The sequence below is a fragment of the Blastomyces dermatitidis genome, assembly GCF_000003525.1.
Source record: "Blastomyces dermatitidis ER-3 genomic scaffold supercont1.10, whole genome shotgun sequence".
In the NCBI taxonomy this organism is placed as follows: domain Eukaryota; kingdom Fungi; phylum Ascomycota; class Eurotiomycetes; order Onygenales; family Ajellomycetaceae; genus Blastomyces; species Blastomyces dermatitidis.
In genome coordinates, this window is record NW_025544783.1 from 1,040,264 (window position 1) to 1,063,780 (window position 23,517).

The following is a 23,517-nucleotide window of genomic DNA, read 5'->3' on the forward strand; positions in this document are numbered from 1 at the left end:
TTGATCTCATTTAATCTGATCTCATACATTTCTTAGTGTGAATTCTACTGAGACTAATCATTAAATAAACATGTAAAGTGACTATATATCAAATCTCAAAATGAAATCATGACTTGAAAAAAATGAGAAAGTGATCTCATTTGATCTCATTTAGTTTCATTCTTGACATAAAGTTACTATTTTTAGACATTTTAAGGTTTTTTTTAGACTATTTTTAATTTTTTAAAAAGTAACACTTTTTGATAACACTCAAATGAGATTTAAAGCCATTTAAATCAATAAAAATAATTTAAATTGAGAAGTGGAAATCATAGTCTTATTTGAAAAATGTAATAAGAGTAGACAGTAAGTCTCACTGAGACAGTATAAGACTACTATCTAATATTAGAACTATGTAATGAAATCTGTTGAATTGATAATGAGACTATCAAAAATTCTGATCCTGATCTCAGACACAGTCACACAGTCAGTCTAATCTGAAGTAAGTATATTAATACATATTTTCATTTTTTATATTAACAGTTGAATCAGAGAGTTATTGATTTAGAATATATTCTCATCACTCAGATAATAGTGAATAAACTTACTAAACTTCTAGACACTGTGATATTTACATAATTCATAATTTTGCTAGATCTTACAGGTGTAAAAGTTGGAAATGTTTAATTTTACATTTATATTTGATTTTGACAGACTATCTTGGTGATTTGAGTGTTTTTGTATGTGATTCTTGTTATCTCAAGAGGGTGTTGGCTGTTACAGCTGTTGCGGTTAGCAATCCCACTAGATCACGTGACCCACCACTATATTATGTTCTTGTAGATAGATCTATCAATACACAACCTTCAACTATTCTACAACAATATCCTGGACATTAAACAGCGTCAAGAGACATCCTAGCAGTGTGCCCTAGAAGTTAGCCCTTGAAAGAATGAGCCCTAGGAGTGAGTCCAGAAAAGAGGCCACTGAGAGAAGCCACTAAGAGGAGCCACTGAGAGGAGCCACTGAGAGGAGTACTCTGTGGTAGCTGGTCCGGCGGGGGTGTTGGGGGTCCCGGGTTACTATGGGCGGTCACGTGGGGTGTGCATTTTTCAACCAATCATATCACAGAATGGGGCCTGCAAGATCGCACCTTCTATTCTAATTAGTGGCCGCTAGGGCCCCTTTACATTCGTAAGCGTATTCGGAAGCGGCCGCGTTATTATCCAGCGGCCGTATGTTCTTCCGAACCACACAGCTTCAAGCACAGTATGAGGCCGTCCTAACCACAATTCTCCTGCTAGCGTGCCGCCTACGCTACGGGCACTCAAAAATGCTCCGCCAGCCAAGATTCGCCGCTAAAGGCGGCCGGAGCCTTGCTCGGAGGGATTGTGGTTGGCAAGCAGGACAAAGTCATCCATCTGGCTGACAATTAGTGTTCATCTTCTGTATCGTCCCTTCTGACCGTCGGCAATCTCACTTGTTGTTCAAGTCGAGCGAATAGGTCCGTCAAACCGCTTCGACTAACTTTCCGCGGCTAGAAGTTACAAGTTGGCAATTGATCGAGTTTTTTGAGCGCGCCGCTTGTAGGGGGGGTGAAAAGGTAAATATTTCGAACGATGCCGTCTCAACAAGCTTCCCTCCCTCCCCGCTTTGAAATTCAACTTTTTCACTGATATTCTTGGTCTCTTTCAGACCAGACCTGCAATTTTTCCTTTCTCGACCGCCTTCTATCACTCTCCCGCCTTTTCTACCGAGAATAGTTTTACGGGTGGGCTGTCGTTTTAAGCAGGGAAAGCCTCGTTGTCGACACCGAACTCCGTAACTCACGTTATTGCACTATACATCTCTGTCACCCTTTCCTTCATTTGTCTTTCTTTTCCTTCGATACCCTGTGCTATACTTTATCCAAGGATATATTTTGGAAATCTGGCCCCCAATTTAAAGGGTGAGGAGAATCTAAAGAGTACCACGTTACCCGACCATCCCAACCACAGCTCGAACTGGCCCGCGGGAAACCAGTGGACCTGTGGCAGACCGTGTCGCTAGGCTTCTTCTGGGTGAAGCAGAAAACGGGTGTACGCTGGGAGAAAGCGGCGCTGTTTGGAGAAGCCTCTCAAAGTTTGCAGTTTGGTCGCCTCTGGTATCAAATCTGACTATACTGGGGGAGGGTAAGCTATATTTATCCATCTGATCGAAGGCGTGGTACCTGGAAATCTAACGTGCATTTGGTCTTCTGAAGTCATTATTCAACTTTAGTAGGAGTATCCTAGCTGTGACAATTGAGAAATACTCGAGTTGTTCTGTTGAGACTTCTCCCAACACACCCCCTGCCCTTTCTGGCTTGGTAGCCTTTTATCTCCGTATTTCAATACCTTTCGCGTCACTCGAAGCTCTCAGAGACGCACGTCTCAAACCAACCCGAAAAAAATGTCTCCAACTCCTCCATCTACCACCTCGTCGAGCATCGGCGCGCATTCCCCCGAAGGACAATACAGAGTAGTTAGGAAGCGGAACCGTGTACCGGTTTCGTGCGCACCGTGCAGAAGTCGGAAGTAAGCTTAATCATTCGGCAGCGAAAAATATATACATGTATCGTGGAAGATCATTCGTCTGATATCCGATCTCTCCCAGGCTGAAGTGCAACCGCGGCATGCCCTGCGAGAATTGCGTGAAACGCAGCGATGCCCCCTCGTGTACGTACGCCCAGCCGAAGACCCGGAAGAAACCTGTCAACAGCAAGGATTCGCCCGTGACTCCTGATGGAATGCAGAGTCGCATTGATCGACTTGAGTCGCTTGTATTGTCGCTCATGACCAATGGCTCTCAATCCACCGGACCAACAGCGGCACATGCAGCGGTTTCAGGAGAAAGCACTAGCTCTGCATCGCGGCAAGATACTCAGGAACTCATTGGTGATGAGATGGACGGTGGCGAGGAAGAGAGCGATACAGAGCAGGTAACCAAGTCATTTGGGGTGATGAAGGTTGATACCAAATCGCAAAAGACTTACTATGTCAGCGAAGTGCATTGGATGATGGTTCTTAACGATGTAAGTGAATACTGACACCCCCCGTTTCTTGATTGAACTGTGAACCTAAGATGGCTGATTTTCCATATTTCAGATATCGGAAGTCAAGCAGTACTTCATAACACATAAGAAGCAATATGAGGAGCATGTAGAGAAGATTGAAGCGGCGAATAATGAGCCGCACTTTGCTGCACCCCCCTTGCTTTTTGGGGCTATGAAACCTCCCTCTGAGAAAGAGATTTTGTCCAACTTCCCGTCGAGATATACTACTGATATACTAATAAATCGCTATTTTGATCACTATGACCCATTTACTCGTAAGCCGTTGATCCCAGTTAAAATAACATCTGATGCACTTGCTAACCTGCATCCAGATATTATCCATGTTCCGAGTTTCAAGAGAGAGGTGAGGGCCCCACAGTCAAAATCATGGCATTTTAGATATCTACTAACAGTGGCTAACAGTACGAGCGCCATTGGGAAGATCCGTCGAAAACTAGCCTTGTTTGGATTGGCATGGTCTTTGCTATGCTGCGACTCGCATGCCTAACATATCATGGTAGATCGGATGAGCCCCCAGAATTCCGAGGCAAGTCCCTACATATGGCTTCCACGTACCGGAACTCCATGGCTCAGTGCCTTGTCCTCGCCGACTATACAAAACCGCATTGCTACTTGATCGACGCGCTTGTTCTTCACTTACACGGCGATTATTCACAGGTGAACGAATCAGAAGTGTCGGTATGGGTTCTGATAGGGGTGATAGTTCGCTTGGCTATGCGGATGGGTTATCACCGCGACGCAAAGATGTTTCCCAATATTTCTGTTTTCCAGGGTGAGATGAGGAGGCGGTTGTGGGCGTTTATTCGACAGGCCGATCTCCTACTTTCTTTCCAGGTTGGTCTTCCTTCTATGATTCGTACGGGGGACTGCGATACAGAGCTTCCACGAAACCTGTATGATGCCGATTTCGACGAAGATTCGGTCAACCTTCCGCCCGAAAGACCCATCGATGAGCCGACACCGATCTCGTTCCTAATTGTCAAGACGAGGATTGCAATCGCGTTTGGGCGGTTACTGGAAACGACGCAGAAGGTTAAGGGGTGCTCGTATGAAGAGGTCATGGACCTCGATCATCAACTTCGCCAGGCCCATGATATGATTCCAGAACGGATGAGTGTTAAACCACTCGAGGAGTGCAATGAGTCCCCATACGTTACCAAGGCAAGATTTGTGGTAAGTTTCCTGTCACCTTCACGTCTTCCTCTTCCCCTTCCCTTCTTTTGCCTTCTATTATCTCTTCCAGCAACTTTACGAAACCCATCAATCACCCTTATTTTGGCTAATAGTGAGAAATTAAATATGTAAACTATAGATCGTAAGTATCTATCATAAAGCACAATGTGTGCTCCATCGAAGATTCCTCAACCGCGGTCGAGAAAACCCGCGATATGCGTACTCCCGCCGCGCCTGCATCGACAGTGCGATGGAACTCCTCCGATTCCAAAACATGCTCCAGACACCGTCCAGAACCGACAATCGCTTCCAACACACCGTTGGCTACATAACTACCACCAGCACTCATGACTTCCTCATGGCTGGTACAATCCTAGCCCTCGACATTTACCAACAAATACAAGAAAGGACCAGGCACACCGACCGCAACTCCACCGACTCATTTGCGTCAGGAATAGCTAGATATCAGGAAGAACTTGCGATGTTGCGCAGGTCCAGGGATATCTGGAATGAAGTCAAAGATCGATCGGTGGATGCGTGGAGAGCTACTGCAATCATGGATGTGATGTTGGGCAAGTTATTCCCGAGCCAGTCACAGCAGGAACAGGACAGGAATATCCCGTTTACTATTGCGGGACCATCGACGGCATCAACAACGGAAGAGCGGCCGTTTGAGCCGCAAGATAAGAAGGAAAATGCCGCTATGACGTTGGGTCTACTGAGCGCTGGGATAAACCAGAGCCAGATGGGCTCGACAGGTTCACCACAGTTTGGTGACACTGATCCGATGAAATTTGATACGTCTTCTGGTTTTGGTGGCGGTGGCAATCAGGGAGGAATGATTGACCCGACACAGCTGCCGTCGCCTGGAGCAAGTGGCCTGGGCATGGGTATAGGAATATTTGGCCAGATACCGGCAATGCAAGGCTTCAATATGTATTGGGTATGTGTCTTTTCGAGCTTTTGCTATTCCTAACCCCCTCGCCTCCCCCCTCTCCAGGTTTCTTTTACCACTTCCCATTTTCTCCATGCATCTACGTTTTATTTAGAACATTGAAAATCGGACACGTCCCTTTTCCCCCTGCTAACACCCGCTTTCGGTGCTTTGTAGGATGCATGGGATAACTACGTCCAAACAGCCACAACGGACTCGAACAGCCAAAACTGGCCTATGTTTGACATGCAAGGCTTCTCCCCAGGGCCGTTACAGCCATCCTCGACCCCACCGCCACCAGCAGCAACACTACCCCAGCAGCATCAATCGCATCTATCAAACCAACAACCGCAGGAGGAGCAGACTGGTCCAGAAACGACAGGCGGCAAGAGAGTATTTGCAATGCAGCATAACATTTTCGACGCCGGAGGGCGCGAATAACTAAACCCTTGTCACTTATTGGGGGGTTGCTCATTTGGGAATAATTTCCATTTTCTCTATGAAGGAAAGGAAAACAAAGTGAGCATCTTCGTCATGCATTGGCCGGTCTGGGTGGGATTTTGGCCCCATAAATTTTGGACCTTGCTTGCTCGGTTTTGATATGTTCGTGTGGGTGTGCGTGTTGGTTGCGATGGGCGGTATTGGTGTTGGCCTACGTATTTTTTTGTATATATACCAATTTTATGTTGATATTATTTCTGATATTATTTTGCATTGGACGTTGGATACTGTTTTCTTGAGGAACTAGGGAAATTGAGAAGAGAAATGGAAGAAATATGGAGTCTGGAGTCTGGAGCTCGACGTCCCCATTTATATATGATGAAATTTTGATGCTAGCTACTTCCAAGGGGGTGACGGGCTAGATATGCTTGATGTGCTTTTTTGTCGGATATGTATAATATGTTGATAGCCACAACGGGAATATTATATATATGACTACGGGTTTTTCTGACGTCTAGCCATTGTATTTGTTAGTGATTTGGTGTACTCGTAGACGGGACGACTATATTCACGTGACCCAGTTGTACTCGGAGTAGTCAGCCAGGCTAACCCAATGGAGCCCAAACTTAAATTCACCTCAACCTTATCGACTTTTTTTTCTTCGCCCATGCAACTTTTTTTCTTCCAACCTCATCCTCACCCTCGCCCGCCCTCCTTGTCAACCTTTGAAAAGTTTCTTTTATTCTTCTGATTGCATCTTCCTTTGTGTGATATACTTGTATATTGTTGTGATAATTTTTATTTTACACCCCAATCAAAATGTGAGATACCCCTTTCATTTTTCTCTCGCTTTTTCTTCATATCCTTTCAGGAAAGCTCATTAGAAACCTTTGATGGAGCAGGATTTCTCTCAGACACGTAGCATTCCGCGCAATCAGCGCATTTCCGACTGGTTTTGCCGTTAAGCCCGGAACTCTAGCTGCACTTGGCCCATCGCTCCTGAGATTGACTGCCCAGCCCCCCAAAGTAGCTTTCCAGCAGCGATCGAACTTCAACTCTGCTTATCAGAGCGAACCGTATGATCGGAGGAACGACAGACTGGAATATACTCGAAGTGTCGGTTATCAGAAGAAAGATGTTCTGCCACTCAAACCCAATGACACCATCTACGTTGGCAACCTCTTTTTCGAAGTCACCGCTGAAGACTTGAAACGCGATCTGGCAAAATTCGGAACTATCCATTCAGTTCGCATTGTCTATGACAGCCGTGGATTGAGCAGAGGGTACCTTTTATCCCCCCCCCCTTTTCCTTTCCCCCCAATTGTCACCCATTATCTCTTCTGCGCGCTTGCTTCGTGTCCTATCTAACACCCCCTCGCTTAGTTTTGCCTATGTCCAGTTCGACTCTATTGAAGCTGCTGAGGCTGCAATTGCCGAGTTGAATATGTCCCTCTATGAAGGACGTAGGATCGTTGTCAACTATTCGACCCGCGGTAGCACTGAACCCAAAACACGCGCTACTGGACCAACAAAGACCCTTTTCATTGGAAACCTGTCCTTTGAAATGACCGATCGCGAATTGAATGAGATGTTCAAGGATATCCCCAACGTTAAAGATGTCCGCGTCTCGGTCGACAAAAGAACCGGCAGGCCTCGCGGATTTGCCCACGCTGACTTCCTGGACGTCGAGAGCGCCCAGGCCGGGATGGAGCTTCTCAAGGACAAGGCGCCTTATGGACGTCCTCTTCGCATCGATTTCAGCCTCAACACCAGGGATACGCCGGGTTACCGAAGAGGCCCCCGATCCTCGGAGCCCTTCGACCCGGAGGCTGCTGAGACCCAAGAGGCCACTTCTGAATCTGCCTCTGAATCTGCCTCTGAATCCGTATCTGAATCCACACGGTAGAGTCGGTTACCCGCAATATATTTTTTTTTATATAAAAAAAAGTGAATGAAGCTCTGGATACATACATTACCGTAAACTGAGAATGGGGGCATGCACAGGTGTCTAGTGTAATATTTTACGTACTATGGGCGTTCTATCTGTTGCATCGATTTTGATCATGGGATTGTTGGGGCGCGGGAAAAGGAACAAGATGGGTCCTCCCATGTTTCGTTCTCCTTTCTCTTTTCCCTGTCAACCTCTTTATCCTTAACTACCTTTAGCCTTCTGTCTCCCTGGTTCTCAACTTTCCATGCCCCCACGCCCTTTTTCATCTCTTTCTCCACTGTATTTCTTTCTAAAATTGTAAATTATACTTGCATGTACGGCTGTTCATGAGTCTTTTGTAAAATTTGCTTTTCTCATCTTTTTTCTGCCTTATTTTATTGTTTTATTAGTACAGGCGGACTACTATTTTGTGGTTTTAGAATAATATGGCTTGAGTAATATGGTCTTAGTCTCCTCTTTTGAAGAATGAACAACAAAACAATCGATGCTTTTGTTAATATTCCTCCATCGGGCAAAACATGTTTTGACCCTTCCACATGAAAACTCAAGATGGCTGACTAATGGCTCGCTGATTAACACGAGTAATGTACGGTATTGTATGCTACGCATGAGCTCAACACAAATTTGGTTGACGAACCAATCATTGGCCGTTCCACCGGTACCGATGTCAGCTTGCCGGTAATCTGGTAATGTTTGAAACACCCGAGGATGTTGCCTTATCGGGCTCTGCTGCTCCAATGCAAAAAAGGCAAATACCTTCGAGCCCGACTCAATATAAACATATCAACATATCCTATTCTCTCAACCTCCCCGTCTTTGCTTACTTTCTTCTTCTTCTTTTTTTTTATATAAATTATCTATACTCACGCCACTTCCTCCACCTTTTCTACGCCGTCAGTCGACTCGTCCGGCACGACCCACGTGCTGTCATTCATCATTAACCTACTATACCCCCGTATTTTATCCGTCGTCGTGCATATCGATCTCGAACACATGTCTTTCCTCAGCGGGCCTGAGTGCTCGACAGCAGGCAATCCCTTAACACAATTTACAAAGCATGTTCAGGATGATAAATCGCTACAACGAGATAGACTCGTTGGGCGGGGTCCTGGCGGCCTACAGGAGGGCATGCGCTCGAGGGGGATGATGGGAGGCCAGGACAAGGTAAAAACCATATCCCCTTATGTATACGCCAAAAAATTATACATATTATTCTGTACAGATTTGTTAACTTCGTTTGCTTTACAAAAAATCATTGATAGATGATGGATGAGTTCCTCCAACAAGGTGACCAGATGCCACAAGGCCCGGCGCAACCATTCGCCATGGAGCAAATGCGACGTGAACTAGAAAATTTCCAAACTGCGCCACCAAGAACGGGCTCACCCGCCTGGGCCGCGGAGTTCGACCATGGTGAACAGGCAAGGATGGAAGCTGCCTTTAAACCAGGGATGGGAAGAGCGTTCCCTGGGGGTCCCGAGTTCAATTCAGCAGAGTTTGCCCTCTTCCGGCAGCAAAACCGGAATGGTATGCAGGGAACGTCGGCCCCGGCTACTTCGTCCGCGCCGATGATGAGCTCATATCAACCGCAAATGATGAGATTTGGCGGTATGAACTCTGGACACATGGGTATGATGGGCCAGCCATACGGCATGGGAATGCAACATCATCACCCACCACAGCAATCAGCACAGGAAGATAAAGGGAAAGGAAGGATGGTAGAGCTAGACGATGAAAACTGGGAAGCACAATTTGCAGAGATTGCTGCGTCGGGACAGAAGGATGAGGATGCAGAAGCAAATGCGGCGATAGAGGCCGAGCTAAATGAGGTCGATAGGTCAGTCCACACCGAGGCTGATGAGTTCGGACGTTTTGAAGATATATGGAAGAACATACAGGCTGAGACTGCAGCTCGCAGACAACTGGTCGACGAAGACCTAAATTTCGATAATATGAACCTGGGCGATTTCAGTGAATGGGATCACTTTGATAGTACTCTGAACACTCATTCTAGAGACCCCAATATGGGCGACTACCTTTTCGAAGAGGAGAATGCTTTCAAATCAGTCAATAACCCCTTCGAAGAAGGCGTGCGTATCATGAGAGAAGGCGGTAACCTTTCTCTCGCTGCTCTCGCGTTCGAAGCTGCGGTGCAGAAGGATCCCAAACACGTCGAAGCATGGACGATGCTAGGATCTGCTCAGGCTCAGAATGAAAAGGAAAGCCCCGCCATCCGCGCATTAGAACAAGCCTTGAAACTCGATCCCAATAACCTCGATGCTCTCATGGGCCTTGCCGTATCGTATACGAACGAAGGCTACGACTCGACTGCTTACCGCACCCTCGAACGCTGGCTATCAGTCAAGTATCCTCAACTCGTCGATCCAAGCACGCTCTCAGGAGATGGTGACTTGAGCTTCACAGATCGACACATTCTACACGAACGGGTCACAGACCTCTTCATCCAGGCCGCGCAGCTCTCTCCACAAGGCGAGCAAATGGACCCAGACGTCCAAGTTGGCCTAGGAGTCCTCTTCTATGGCGCAGAAGAATATAGCAAAGCCGTTGATTGTTTCACCGCTGCCCTTGCATCCACTGAATCTGGAATTTCCAACCAGAAGGACCAGGTGCATCTTCTTTGGAACCGCCTCGGGGCTACGCTCGCCAACTCCGGCCGGTCCGAGGAAGCCATCGAAGCCTATGAGAAGGCCCTGACTATAAACCCCAACTTCGTCCGTGCTAGGTACAATCTAGGCGTCTCCTGTATTAATATTGGCTGCTATCCGGAAGCCGCGCAGCATCTGCTTGGAGCATTGTCGATGCACAAAGTCGTGGAGGATGAAGGGCGGGAACGTGCCAGGGACATTGTGGGCGATGGCGTTGACGAGGCGCAGCTGGAGCATATGATTCACATTTCACAGAATCAGAGCACGAACTTGTATGATACGCTTCGACGTGTGTTTAGCCAGATGGGTCGGCGGGATTTGAGTGATTTGGTAGTTAGCGGGATGGATGTGTCCGTATTCAGATCGGAATTTGAGTTTTAGATATTGAGTAAACTAGAAAGGGAGGGAAGGATGAGTTAGTTGATTGTCTTACGTTTGAAATGAGGTATGATATTTTGGAGAATATGAGAGAGGTATATTTTGCGCCTCGCATGCAATGTCAAGACCCTCCACATGAGCGTATTTTTCCAGCGCTCTTTGGATATCCCATTGCCCGCTGGGCTATAAGGTGTTCTACCTTTACTCATGCAATGCATCCATAGTTGATCCATTCTTATACCAGAAATGTGCTATTTACGAATAATAATAATCCATATAGATCCACGAGCTATAACCGATCTTTATCCCTGCTTGGCTTATCGAGTTTGTTAGCCGTGTTTCGGGCTGAGATATGCGCAAACAATTTTGATCAAACATAAAAAATAAAAGGCAAAAATATACATAGTTGTTCCGGCTGTACATCCTCATATCATAGAATAAACTGTTTTCAATCACTGCTGTACGTTCCTCTTGGGGTTGTTTTATGTTTTGACCGGCCAATCCCAACCACTTGTAAATAGTTAATAATAAGCTCTCCTCAAGTCTCTAGCTCTTGCGTCACAAAATCCCAACCGAACAGCTTTCTCCACCATTTTGATCAAGACTCAGCGCCATCTCGGCCGGTACGAATATACTCATTTTAATCGTCTCTGTCCTGGAATTTTCTATATTTTCATCAAAAGCAACAATATAGAGAGAGAGAGAGAGGAAGGGAACTGTTCCGTGTTAACTGCCCAATCAAGCTTATTTATGCCGCTCCCCGCTCCCCGGCTCTCACTCAATCTAACTACCGAATCTACACAGCTCCTGCTCACCAGAGAAACGACGAATTGAAAGGAAAACTACGTGCGCAAGGAGTGGAATTACGGTTTTAGAAGGAAAAGAAAGCAAAAGAAATGCCACCTCTAACCGGCGCCCAAATAATCGCTCGCTCTCTTCACAACTTGGGAGTCACCGTCATATTCGGCATTGTCGGCATCCCCGTGGTGGAAATCGCGGAGGCAGCGATCAATCTGGGTATTAGGTTTATTGCGTTTAGAAACGAACAAGCCTGCAGCTATGCGGCAAGCGTTTATGGGTACATGTCAGGCAAACCTGGAGTGTGCTTGGTTGTGGGTGGGCCGGGAGTTTTGCATGCCATGGCTGGGGTGAGTCGATGGATTCTTCCCTCCGTTACTACATTCAGTGTCGTGGATGAATTTTCTACTATTGCGATACTGGGGGGTCCTTGAACGCTAACGAGTAGTTGTTTAAAACCATGAATTCTAGATCGGAAATGCCTCTGTAAACACATTCCCACTACTCGTCCTGGCCGGGTCAGTGGAATCGCACATGATAACTAAGGGAGGTTTTCAAGAAATGGATGCCATCTCACTCCTCACGCCGCACACCAAGCTTTCCGTACGGCCTCCATCGCTAGAATCAGTGACCAGTGCGATTCGGAACGCATATAGAACATGTTGGTATGGCAGGCCAGGACCCACCTTTATCGATCTCCCTGCAGACTTGATTCAAGGGAAAACTGCCGCGGGATTTGCATTGCCGCCGTCCGAGCATACTCTTGTCCCACCTCCGCCTAAACCCAGCGGTGATCCAGCGGTTGTATCGAAGGTGGCGCAGTTATTACAAGCAGCACGTGCACCGCTCATCGTTATTGGGAAGGGTTCAGCATATGCACGAGCGGAGTCTTGTATCCGCGAGTTTGTAGAGAGGACGGGCATACCCTTCCTACCAACCCCGATGGGTAAGGGAATGATACCTGATTCGCATCCACTTAACACATCGAGCGCACGAAGCACAGCATTGAAACATGCAGATGTCGTTCTTCTCTTCGGTGCCCGGCTGAATTGGATTCTCCATTTTGGAGAAACACCCCGCTGGTCCCGCTCCGTCAAGCTTATCCAGGTGGATAGTAACGCGCAGGAGATCGGACACAATGCTGGAGATGCGGAGCTGGGGATAGTTGGTGACATCAACTTGGTAGTTCAGCAGCTTCTCTCGTCTCTGTCCGGTTGGCAGTATAAGCCTGCATCCGCTACATCGCCAAATTCATACCCATCCCTCCTCGCCGCCTCTGCTACGAAAAACGAAAATGCTGCACAACAAAAGGCCCTTCAACCTACTAAACCCAACGAATTCTTAACCATCCAACGTGCCTATCACATTATTAAGACTACTCTAAACTCCCTCTCGCCGCCGGAACAGGGCGACATCGTCTATGTCTCCGAAGGCGCTAACACAATGGACATCTCACGCTCCTCTTTCCCGCTGGAACACCCGCGGCAACGCCTTGATGCGGGAACATATGCTACGATGGGAGTCGGGTTAGGCTACATCGTCGCCGCGCACGCAGCGTACAATATCCCATCATCACCAGCCAGCACTAATGCACCGAAACCAAAGAAGATCGTGGCACTGGAAGGCGATAGTGCGTTCGGGTTCAGTGCGATGGAAGTCGAAACTCTTGCGCGCCACCGTATTCCCGCGCTAATCTTCGTCATGAACAATTCGGGCATTTACCATGGCGACACGAAGACAGAGGACGAGTGGAAGTCTCTACAGAATGAGACCGTCAATGAGGCCAATGCGAAGAACGGGCTGCGATCGACGAGTCTGCTCTATGAAACGCGCTACGAACATCTTGCGGCGATGTGCGGCGGGCGGGGATACTTTGTGCGGACAGAGGAGGAGCTGGAGAAGGCGACAAGGGAAGGGTTTTTGGAGGATGAGAAGGTTACGATTGTCAATGTGATTGTGGAGCCAGGGATTGGGCAGTCGATACAGTTTGGGTGGCAGGCGACCCAGGAGAAGGGGACTCCGGCAAAACTGTGAGGGTTGTTACTCCGTTACTTACCATGTATTGTTTGAGTTGCTAGTTAATGTGTGGGTGGGTGGGTTCATGTAATTATGATCTATGCCAGTGTCATACTGAATAAATTCCTCTCTATATTAACCATGTCCGTTCTGTCCCTGGAGATCATTCCATGCTATCAAGATATGTTGGGGGTCCCGGGTTGATCGGCCCTTCTACCAGCAGTGCGCTGGTGGTGACTGAGCTCTTTTGCCCAAGTAGCCTACAAGATAGAACCTGCCTTTGTAAAAGGGGGGAGATGATGTCACATGACTGATCAGATCATTTGGAACCTTGGAAGGTTCAATCCCCGCGATTCCGCTAACAGAGTTAATCTGATTGCTTAGTAAGCTCGCATCGCTGCCGTTCGTTGTAGATCTGCGGCCACCTTGCAATCTTGTTGATATCGCGACATAACAATCTATCTCTGTGCTAGGACGGAAAAAGGGTGAAAACCAGGGCAGTTGACAGGTGGCTTCTAGCCGTTTCTGTGTTTTCTCATTTTCCATGTCCTTACTTTGGCATGTTGGTCACTTACCTTCCTATACCAACCAACTTTTGAAGTTGTATATTTACTAAAGACCAACTATCCACACAGCATACGCTCCCTTTTATTTTAAATACTTCTCGTTCCTGATCTACTTAATTCCATCCATTCTTGTCTTTCGTTTGAAAACTATAGAGATTCTACAAAAGCTTTCGTTTCATATCCTACTCAACCCAGACGGATTGGTAATCAATCAGCTCACACAGCTTAGATATATACACTGCACACCTGGCCGTTATCCTTATGAAGTAGCCAACACTTAAACACACATCCTCAGGAACAACAAACGATGCGTTCCGCTTCTCAACTATTCTACTTGGCAGTCTTTACCTGGTTAAGCCCAGTTAGAGCGGACAGCCATGCTTCTAAAGCAAGAGCTCACCCTCCTAGTGCTTGTGCGGTAAGTTGACGTATTCTGGCTGCAATGAATCCCTCTCATGAAAGAGAATAAAATGTTTAACAAGCCTTCCTTCGAGCAGATCGACCCAAAAGCAACCGTGACAGATGCTTGCGCTTCCTTCGCCACCCTCGATGCTGTCAACGACAAAATCGCCCCGCTCGTCCAATCCATCACTCACGATACAGACTTTTTCTCTTATTACCGTCTGAACCTGTTTAACAAACAATGCCCATTCTGGTCTGACGATGTGGGAATGTGCGGGAATATTGCTTGCGCCGTTAACATTTTGGATTCAGAAGATGATATTCCTCCCATCTGGCGTGCAGAGGAGCTGAGCAAGCTGGAAGGCCCCAAGGCGGGACATCCGGGAAAAAAACTCCAGCAGGAACGGCCAAAGGAGAAACCACTCCAAGGTATGCTAGGCGAGGACGTTGGGGAGTCCTGTGTTGTCGAGTATGATGACGAGTGCGATCAACGCGACTACTGTGTTCCAGAGGACGAGGGCGCGACGGCGAAAGGAGATTACGTTAGTTTACTGGATAATCCTGAGAGATTTACGGGTTACGGGGGTGAAGGGGCAAGGCATGTCTGGGATGCGATATATAGGGAGAATTGCTTCTTGAAGCCACTCCCCAAGTCACAACCTCAATCGTCCCGTAATTCCCCGCTTAGTAATCTCCAGGCGGCGAAGGATTTCAAGAGTGTCCTAGACAAGCATGGACGATACCAAGTTGTCACCGCTGCGTCGCGGAATGAGCCCTATCCTCTAGACGATGAGTGCATAGAGAAGCGGGTCTTCCACAGAATAATCAGCGGCATGCATGCATCCATCTCGACACATTTGTGCTGGGACTACTTCAATCAAAAAACCGGACAGTGGCTTCCCAATGTCCAATGCTACAGGGAACGTCTCCACGACCACCCGGAGCGTATCTCGAACCTTTACTTCAACTTCGCGGTCCTTGTTCGCGCCGTGTCCAAGATCCAAAAGCTTCTACAAGCATACTCTTTCTGTAACAGTGATCCGCCACAGGATTTCGATACGAGGGTGAAGGTCCTCTCACTTGCCGACACTGTTTCATCCCAGCCAAAGATCTTCGACGAGACCACCATGTTCCGCGATGAGGCTGCCAATGGCCTCAAGGAGGATTTCCGCAACCGCTTCCGCAATGTCAGTCGGCTCATGGACTGCATTGGCTGTGACAAGTGTCGACTATGGGGTAAGTTGCAGACCGCTGGGTACGGCGCGGCGCTGAAGATCTTGTTCGAATTTGACGAGACGAAGAACGGCGAAAACCCGCCTCTGCGGCGAACAGAGTTGGTGGCTCTTATCAATACGCTTGGGCGGGTATCGCATAGTATCACTGCTGTGCAGAACTTTGAGCAAGCGATAGTATCTGGCACAGAGGGTAACCTGCCTGTTCATACGACCCTCCCGAAGGCCTCTCCACTCTCGCCTGCTGGGCCTAAATCTGACAAAGGTGATGGCCAGGGCGAGGAGAAGGTTAATCCATCGCGCAAAGATCAGAAGCAAGATCACAAGCGACTCTCGGTAGAGGATCTAGAGGACGATGATGACGAGTGGGCGCAGAGGACAACTTCTAATCCCGGCTATACAAAGGAAAAGCAAGAAGATAGTATCATGGATGTTTTCCGAGAGGAATTCGAAGTGGTGTGGCGGACGTATTTATATGTGCTTAATGGTTGGATTAAGTTTCCTGGTATAGCGTAAGTTAGCAACACCATATCCTTTTCTCAACCCACCGCAGAGACAACTCACAGTAACGTATCTAATGTGAGATGCAGATGGAAAATCCTCATCATGGAGCTCAGCCGGTTGTGGAATTTCTGGCTTGGAGTCCCCGTCCCTCCCCGTTCGTGGGAATTCCGTTTCCCCCGTCGCGATGAACTCTAGAAGTGCACTGGACGAGCTCATATACAAATATGTATGGAGTAAATGTCCATTGTTGCAGTCTGAAATGGAACATTGTGCTATCATTATCACATACCCCGTCAGTCATTTTTCTTCCAAGTTCCCTTCCATAGGGGCAATATAGCGGCGAGAAGCCAAAATTAGACACATGTGTCTTGTTACTTTTGTTGTCTCTGTTGTTGATGCATATATACGTACTACCGACAACTTTCCACAACACGTATAGCTGTACGAGTACATGGAGTATGTAGCACCAGGCGTTGGAGCATTATATTGGACAGTTCTTATATTTTATATATGTATATATATATATTCTATTTTTTGATTCCTTATAAAATTCTTCACCACCCGGGTTTCTCCATCCACAATTAATTGTTCGCAACATTTTCCTCCCTCATTTTCATTCTGAGGTTTTTTAGAGTAAACCTTATAATGCCTACTTACCTATTTTTTCTACTTCGACGCTTCGGCCGTAAACCCTATTTCCCATAGACATGTGGAACTTTCTATTCATTTGTAGAGCTAAGGAGTGGGTAACTTCCGTCGTCAAGGGGTATTACTCATTTTATCCCTCCCTGCCATATCCGTGCTATTAGCCTTGTCATTTTTCATGTGTTGGAGTAAGGTTTGAGGAGTTAGGATATCCTCACCTGGAGGGACGTCGAAGATTCCCCTTGTAGTCCAATAGTGGAAAGACATCGGATATATCATCGCCGCGAATAGTTTTAGCCCAATATATTTTTCAAGGCCTCCTTTAACCCTGTATCAAGCGCATCCTGGCTATCACCCCTCGTATGGCAACTTTCAGATGCTATCAGGTTAAAAGTTGCTGGGTGGCGGCGCGACATGTGATCTGAGGCTGCGATTTTCCAGGAAGAACCAGCGAAGAATTGCACCTGACGGCGGGTGTGAAGGACGTTATAAACCAATATAACGATATATATGCAGCATGTGCGGCGTTGATTGACAGACCCAACAATGCATATTAGTAACTATTATCCTCTCTATACATCCATTTATTCCCTGCGTCTTCGATACACCTACCTCCTCCAATATGGTCTTCCCCGTCGGCCGTCAACATCCTCGGCTCGCAAGCTCCCGAAAATCTCTCCCCGCCCCGCCCTGCTGACTCATCCCGCCTCCCCATCCTCGGCCAAACGCGCATTCGTGGGCAAAAACATCTCCTCCAGCTTTTCTGCATCTTCCAAATATTCATTCCACCCTCCACGTCAAACTGTCTACTTCCCGCGCAGCGGCGCACCATCATTCCCGGAATCTCGAGTCAAGAAAGCCGGCGTTTTACAAGCTCTTTTCGGATCTTTCCTGCCAATACGCCCTTCTCCTTGGTGCTGCAGAGCTACCTACCGAGCTTGGCGCTCTTCCCCAAACATCGCTTCCACCCCGAGTCCACGATATAGAGAGGCCGTCTTGTATCATCGACTACTACCGAGTGGTGACATAGAGGTTTTCACAAGCCGTGAGTGCGTGTAGACGTAGCACGAATGGCATCGGTTTCGCCACCAAAGCCGTGGGAGAGAGCCGGCGCGGGTGCTGTCGCTGCTGGTAAGTTTCCATTGTCTCTTCCAAACCCCCCCCGAGAGGAAAGAATTCGTTTTTGGCTTGTTGCCTATCTCTACGCTCTACCTAGAGGCAATGCGTGGCTAACAGTTTTTTCTTTATTGCGGGATGAACAGCTTCCGCGGTGGCAGGCCCTCTACCCAACAATACTTCTACTACCTCCTCCACCTCTCCCTCAACGACCACCTCCTCTGCCCCAGATCTCCCTTCACGACCTACCTCCCTTAATTCTGTCGTTAACCAGACGGCATCGAATTATTCCCCATATGGTGCGTCGCGACTAGGCCAAAGCCCATATGGGAGTACTTATGGCGGTTATAATAGCTACTCATCGCCATACTCGCGACTAGGGGGTATGGGATCGATGTATGGCGGATATGGGGGAGGATACGGGGGTATGTATGGTGGAATGGGTGGCATGGGTGGATACGGTGGCATGTACGGCGGTATGCCACCAGGCGGAGACCCAAACAGCTTGACAAACTCCTTTAATCAGAGTACGCAAGCTACATTCCAGCTCATTGAGAGTATTGTGGGTGCATTTGGAGGGTTTGCGCAGATGCTGGAGAGCACCTACATGGCAACCCATAGCTCCTTTTTTGGTATGTCTTCCTGATTCCCTTTAATTTGTGGGTAATAAATTTATAGACCCCTGGCTAACGGGAAACTCTTCTAGCCATGGTATCCGTTGCAGAGCAGTTTGGCAACCTACGAAATACCCTAGGGTCCGTTCTAGGTATCTTTACTATCCTCAGATGGTTCAGAACTCTCATCGCAAAACTCACCGGCCGCCCACCTCCCGCGGACGCCACATCACTCACCCCATCCTCATTTGCCGCTTTCACAGGAAAGGGCCAGAGGCCGTCTACCCTCCCCGACGGCTCCTCAGCCCCTCCCCGCCCCTCCAAGAAGCCCTTCTTCTTCTTCCTCGTCGCCGTCTTTGGCCTCCCCTACCTCATGGGCAAGCTCATCCGCACGCTCGCCCGCTCACAAGAACTCGAAGCCAAGCGCAACATGATGATCGGCCCGAACGGCGAACCGCTCCCGGGCAATCTACAACAAAATGCCATTGACCCCTCGAAACTCGACTTCTGCCGCGTCATGTACGACTACACCCCCGAATCCCAGAACACCGCCGGCGTCGACCTTGCCGTGAAAAAGGGCGATCTCGTCGCTGTCCTTAGTAGATCGGATCCCATGGGGAACCCGTCAGAGTGGTGGCGGTGCAGGGCCCGTGATGGTACCGTCGGATACCTACCAAGCCCTTACTTAGAAACCATCCAGCGAAAACCGCAGCAACAGGCTATCACAGCGGGTGCTAATGCCGCGTCTGCGCCATCGTCTCTATCTGCGTCCAGGAGTAATACCCTGTTAGGCGCTGGGGGTGCTGCCGCCGACGAGCAGCTGAAGCAGCGGGCAAATAGCCTGAAGGCAGCCAATGCCAAGCCCGTGATTAATGGCAAGATGGGAGATGTTTCCCCTGAGAGCTTCCAGAAGAGTACTTTCTATTCTTGAGATTGATTGAAAAAAATAAAATTTAATATATTACCCGATTTGATAGTTTCTGGCCTCTTTAAATGGGTTTGATTTGGGAGGGCCTCAGGGGCTAAGCCAGCTTTTCGTTTCTTTTCTATTCCTTTCTACTCTCTCTATCTCTCTTTTCGGTGTAGTGGGTAGCTAAGCCCGGAATTGGCCCTTGTCTTTTCTCTTAATCTATTTCTTTCAAACTTACATATTTTCGGCGTTTTTTTGGGCTTCTGTTTATCCTTGTCGTCCCGTCCCCCAGGCCCCAGCCCAATATCCCCTGGCTTTGTAATCATTCTTATATGCGTCATGTCTATCTACGCGTCTCCTTTCCCTCTTTCATAAGTTTTAGTTTACCCCCCCTACTACATGTGGTATTTATTAGGTGCCTAGATGCCTAGGTATGTATGTTAGAAGCCATCACAGAGAACGTGAGATGATGAAAGCCGGCTGGAAGTAATCCAGGAAATTCAGTGTCTTTCAAATATTTTTGATATTTCTTTTCTCTCTATTTTTCTTCTTACGAAGCGCCTTGCCCTACCTACCTACCTGTAGTATCACAAACATTTAGGTTCTTTTTCCACGATGATCCCCGCAGAATAATTAAAAACACTTGATGAAAGGTGTCCATTGGACTGCCATCCTAGGGCACAGGAAATATATCAGGTTCTTCAATTCATGAATATATCTGAGCACTGAATACTTATGATTTCCAGCGCACGAAACTTTCTCCCTTAAATTTTAGTAACGACGAACAGTCAATAGTATGTACTGTACATACATGTACATTCCACTCGAATCATCATTCACCCACAACCTCCCATCCGCCTTCCAACACCACATTCTCTTCCTTCTCCTTCTCTGCTTCCAATTCTACCTCTACCTCCTTCTCCATCGTTCCACCCCCAGTTCCATTCTCCACAAATGCAGGAATCCCCCTCCGGTCCGGCACTACATACATAGTTCTGGCATCCTCGCTCCTCCACAACTCATCCGAATAATACAAGCGCCACAAACCCTCCCAGCACAACTCCGGATTGGCTTGGAGGAACTCCTCGAAGAATTGCGCCCGCAACGTTACCTGCTGCGAAGATGTCGTATGGTGAGTGGCAGAGGCAGAACTGATGTATCTTGAATGGAAGGGGGATGAGTTATCGGTCTCGAAAAATGCACGCAGAACTATATTGGACCAGAAGACTGCTGCCGTGAAGTTTTGTGGAGAGGGCGGGTGGTCATAGTGATGGTGATGGTGTTCTTTTTCATATTCTTGTGATTTGGCTTGCTTTGGCTGTTGTTGTTGGTGGTGGAGGAACGACACTGCATCCCACGCCGCGCTGGATAGCGATATAGTTCTTCTGTCCAACATTCGGGTAAAGATGCGATAAATGAGCATGGCATGCGTGCTGGGAATTGCAGAATAACTGCTCCCACACTCGCGCGCTTCCCTCACTGCCCAGCGCACTTCGAGAAACAGCTCCTCCACACTTGGTCGACCATAGCTATATAGCGATGTCGAGAATGATGAATACGAGTACTTCTCGTCGAGCGTCGAAGCTACAGCCTGCCGAACATGGGATTGCGAAGGGGCTTGCAACACGTTCGGGAGCGGTTTTAAGTCGGGTAATACCGTGCACGTACGCCCCTTGATGCTGGTCCATCGTTCTTCGGTATAGTACTGCTTCCAAATATCATCTTCCGCAAGGAGTTCGGGGAAGAGGACGCGGAAGCTTTCGAAGGTTATGTTTCGGATGTCAAGCCCTGAGCTGGCAGGGACGGACTCTATGGCTGCGTGTAGCATCTGGATCCAGAAGTAGGCTTGGGTAACGGAATAAGGGTCTATGTTTATTGTAGAATTGGCAGACCGTGATGGTGATGGGGTTGTTAAGAACGCGGCTCGAAGACGTATTATTTGCGACTGCAGAACAGGCATAGTTTCGTTAATGACGGCAGCTCGACGGCGGTTGGTCAATTTCATCGCCTTGAGAGTTGCGAAGGAGAAACGTTTGAGGATCTCCGGGGTTGTGGTGTTTAGGCGTGTCTGGTATTGGACGGATATGGCTTTGTTCTTCTCGTGATTTGGAGTAGTGGGTTGTTGGCTCTCTACTCGACGCGATATATATCGCGGAAGGGGTCGGATGTCAGGCAGTTTCCAGCCATCTTTCGCCGCCGGACTGAACAAAACATCCTTGGAATAATACAAGTCCCATGAACGGCCATGCATGAGATCGGGGTTCTCCAGGAGAAATTCATTGAATTTCTCCCTGGCAGGGAATGATCCCGCTCTTTCGCGAAAAGAGAGCATGGCAAGATAGATTTGATGCAGCCAGAATATCGTCAACGTCCTAATAAACAGATAAAGGTTCATTCGTCAGATAAGTCCATTCAAATAGGTGCCCGTAGACCGGATACCAATAACATTATAAGTACGGGATGGACTCAGATGCCTACCGATGTGAAGTATTCTGAAACTTTCCCGGCACAGCCTTCAGCATCAGATCTAGTCGCTCAAGAAATAAGTCAGCTGCGTCGAATACAACGTTCTCCCTGAGAATGCGTTCTGTAAGCGTTAAAAACCCAGCACGCAAATGGAACTGATGGTCCCATTTTTCTAAATCCCCTGAAACCATCCGCCTCATAAATTCATCTGGACCTAGCAAGTTATCCGCATCTTTGGAGCCGCTATCTATCTTCACCAACAGCTCCTCTCTTGAGAGCTTGGGTAGGTTTGGCTTGGGTGAAGGAGACGGGGCTGTCTTTTTCATCAGGAAATCTCTCATCGCCTTCTCCTCCATTTTGGCGACGCGGGCAAGCCTTGTTAGCAGAATATCTGTCTGCGCGCCTGTAGCTGCGCTAAGTTGCTCTAGGTCATCATAAAGCTCGCATGGATATGGCACCTTGGTCCTATGCTCGGCGAGGACCTGCTTCACCAATGAAATTTGAAGCTCGACTCGAGGATCATCGCCGCGTGTTTGGTCGCGCTTTGTAAATATCACTGCTAAATACTTAGCCCCGACTATTTCTGTTAGAGCAAACTTCAGCTCTTCAATGGCATCTTGCGCTCTTCTAGCGCCGTCATTTGGACAAAAGATCACCGTAGGATCAATCAAAAACAAAACCAAGATTTCTGGATCCAGATAATATCGGAAGAGTTGGGGTGGAATCCGCGAACAGCCACCTGTATACAACCGAGATTAACTCCGTATCAACATAGATTACGCTCTGCGACATTCAACGAACTCAGTATCGAATAGAGACTGAAATTCACGAAGACAGTTTCCAAAATCCATATTCAGTTCAGGAAAGGGAGACAAACCTCCTAGGTCCCAGAACGTGATATTGATTTTTTCCGAAGGTACCTGGACCGTTTCAACTGTATTTCTCAATGGTGAGCTGTGAGTTTTCAAAGATTGCCTAAATGGGAATCGCAGAATGCGGCAAAACTCACTATTAGAGGTGTACAACACTGTCGGGATGGTATCAACTTTTCTTCCCAGCTGGAGTCTGTGTAGAAGGGTAGTTTTCCCTGCATTATCTTGTCCCAACATAAGGCACCGGCAATAGCTACTATCTTTGACAAACCGGCCAACGTATGGTAATCTAGAAAGGTTGAAGTTTACCATCGTCGGTATAAAGAACGCAGATATTTGATCCAGAAGAGCTGTTAGAGAAGAGAAGGGGAACCATCGAGAGCAATTAAGAGCCTCGAGCCCGTTATATATATATATATGCTAGAAGTTGCCACCTAAGACTTTGTCATATTGGCCTCGATGCGACGTGTGTTGCTGCGGCGGAGGATATAGGCAGCTCAATTCTCTCTTGAGATCCGCCATGAGTTCTCCACGATTTCGCTCCACCTCCATGGTGGCTAGGCATTGCGCCACTATTATTGAGCAAGTAGAGTAGGCTCCTTTCCATGCGGCCACGCCAACCCCTGAGAAGCCTTCATAGCGGAGATTGGCTTGGAACTACACAGAATGACAGGCACCCCCGTTTTGACAGCGGAGTTGTATTTTGAAAACCATCACAATGGCATGATCCCAAGACCGGCCTGGTTGCCTAGGGAATAAG

General features: G+C 47.8%; 7 protein-coding genes across 8 annotated transcripts; 6 read left to right on the forward strand and 1 right to left on the reverse strand.

Moving 5' to 3' along the window:
* The first annotated feature begins 1,222 nt into the window (after positions 1-1,222).
* Positions 1,223-6,123, forward strand: BDCG_07977. 2 transcript variants are annotated; one of them, XM_045423753.1, is made up of 9 exons: positions 1,256-1,582; positions 1,675-2,150; positions 2,222-2,534; positions 2,614-3,031; positions 3,105-3,327; positions 3,385-3,416; positions 3,476-4,246; positions 4,386-5,189; positions 5,358-6,123. In XM_045423753.1, the coding sequence occupies exons 3-9, from the start codon at positions 2,410-2,412 to the stop codon at positions 5,619-5,621; spliced, it is 2,637 nt and encodes an 878-aa protein (XP_045282380.1). In that variant the 5' UTR covers positions 1,256-1,582; positions 1,675-2,150; positions 2,222-2,409; the 3' UTR covers positions 5,622-6,123. The 2 variants fall into 2 exon arrangements, with proteins under 2 accessions (XP_045282379.1, XP_045282380.1); XM_045423752.1 differs by having other exon boundaries at positions 1,223-1,582; positions 1,675-2,534.
* Positions 6,124-6,279: 156 nt separating this feature from the next.
* On the forward strand, positions 6,280-8,218 carry BDCG_07978 (nucleic acid-binding protein). Its single transcript, XM_045423754.1, has 3 exons — positions 6,280-6,442; positions 6,524-6,904; positions 7,005-8,218. Coding segments are annotated over exons 1-3 (906 nt in total). The 5' UTR covers positions 6,280-6,440; the 3' UTR covers positions 7,528-8,218.
* A 112-nt stretch (positions 8,219-8,330) lies between these two features.
* BDCG_07979 (peroxisomal targeting signal-1 receptor) lies at positions 8,331-11,030 on the forward strand. Its single transcript, XM_045423755.1, has 3 exons — positions 8,331-8,736; positions 8,835-9,409; positions 9,491-11,030. Exons 1-3 carry the CDS (start codon positions 8,566-8,568, stop codon positions 10,617-10,619), a joined length of 1,875 nt encoding a protein of 624 aa, XP_045272617.1. The 5' UTR covers positions 8,331-8,565; the 3' UTR covers positions 10,620-11,030.
* A 482-nt stretch (positions 11,031-11,512) lies between these two features.
* BDCG_07980 (2-hydroxyphytanoyl-CoA lyase) lies at positions 11,513-13,448 on the forward strand (the record flags this gene model as incomplete). The annotated part of the gene is made up of 2 exons (XM_045423756.1): positions 11,513-11,764; positions 11,886-13,448. The coding sequence occupies 2 exons, from the start codon at positions 11,513-11,515 to the stop codon at positions 13,446-13,448; spliced, it is 1,815 nt and encodes a 604-aa protein (XP_045272618.1).
* A 419-nt stretch (positions 13,449-13,867) lies between these two features.
* On the forward strand, positions 13,868-16,737 carry BDCG_07981 (oxidoreductin). Its single transcript, XM_045423757.1, has 3 exons — positions 13,868-14,414; positions 14,494-16,142; positions 16,221-16,737. The coding sequence occupies exons 1-3, from the start codon at positions 14,304-14,306 to the stop codon at positions 16,327-16,329; spliced, it is 1,869 nt and encodes a 622-aa protein (XP_045272619.1). The 5' UTR covers positions 13,868-14,303; the 3' UTR covers positions 16,330-16,737.
* An 8-nt stretch (positions 16,738-16,745) lies between these two features.
* On the forward strand, positions 16,746-20,148 carry BDCG_07982 (peroxisomal membrane protein). Its single transcript, XM_045423758.1, has 3 exons — positions 16,746-17,910; positions 18,042-18,527; positions 18,602-20,148. Exons 1-3 carry the CDS (start codon positions 17,850-17,852, stop codon positions 19,438-19,440), a joined length of 1,386 nt encoding a protein of 461 aa, XP_045272620.1. The 5' UTR covers positions 16,746-17,849; the 3' UTR covers positions 19,441-20,148.
* Positions 20,149-20,251: 103 nt separating this feature from the next.
* Positions 20,252-23,309, reverse strand: BDCG_07983 (uncharacterized protein; the record flags this gene model as incomplete). The annotated part of the gene is made up of 5 exons (XM_045423759.1): positions 20,252-21,791; positions 21,898-22,624; positions 22,763-22,819; positions 22,895-23,107; positions 23,192-23,309. The coding sequence occupies 5 exons, from the start codon at positions 23,307-23,309 to the stop codon at positions 20,252-20,254; spliced, it is 2,655 nt and encodes an 884-aa protein (XP_045272621.1).
* Between the last annotated feature and the right edge of the window lie 208 nt (positions 23,310-23,517).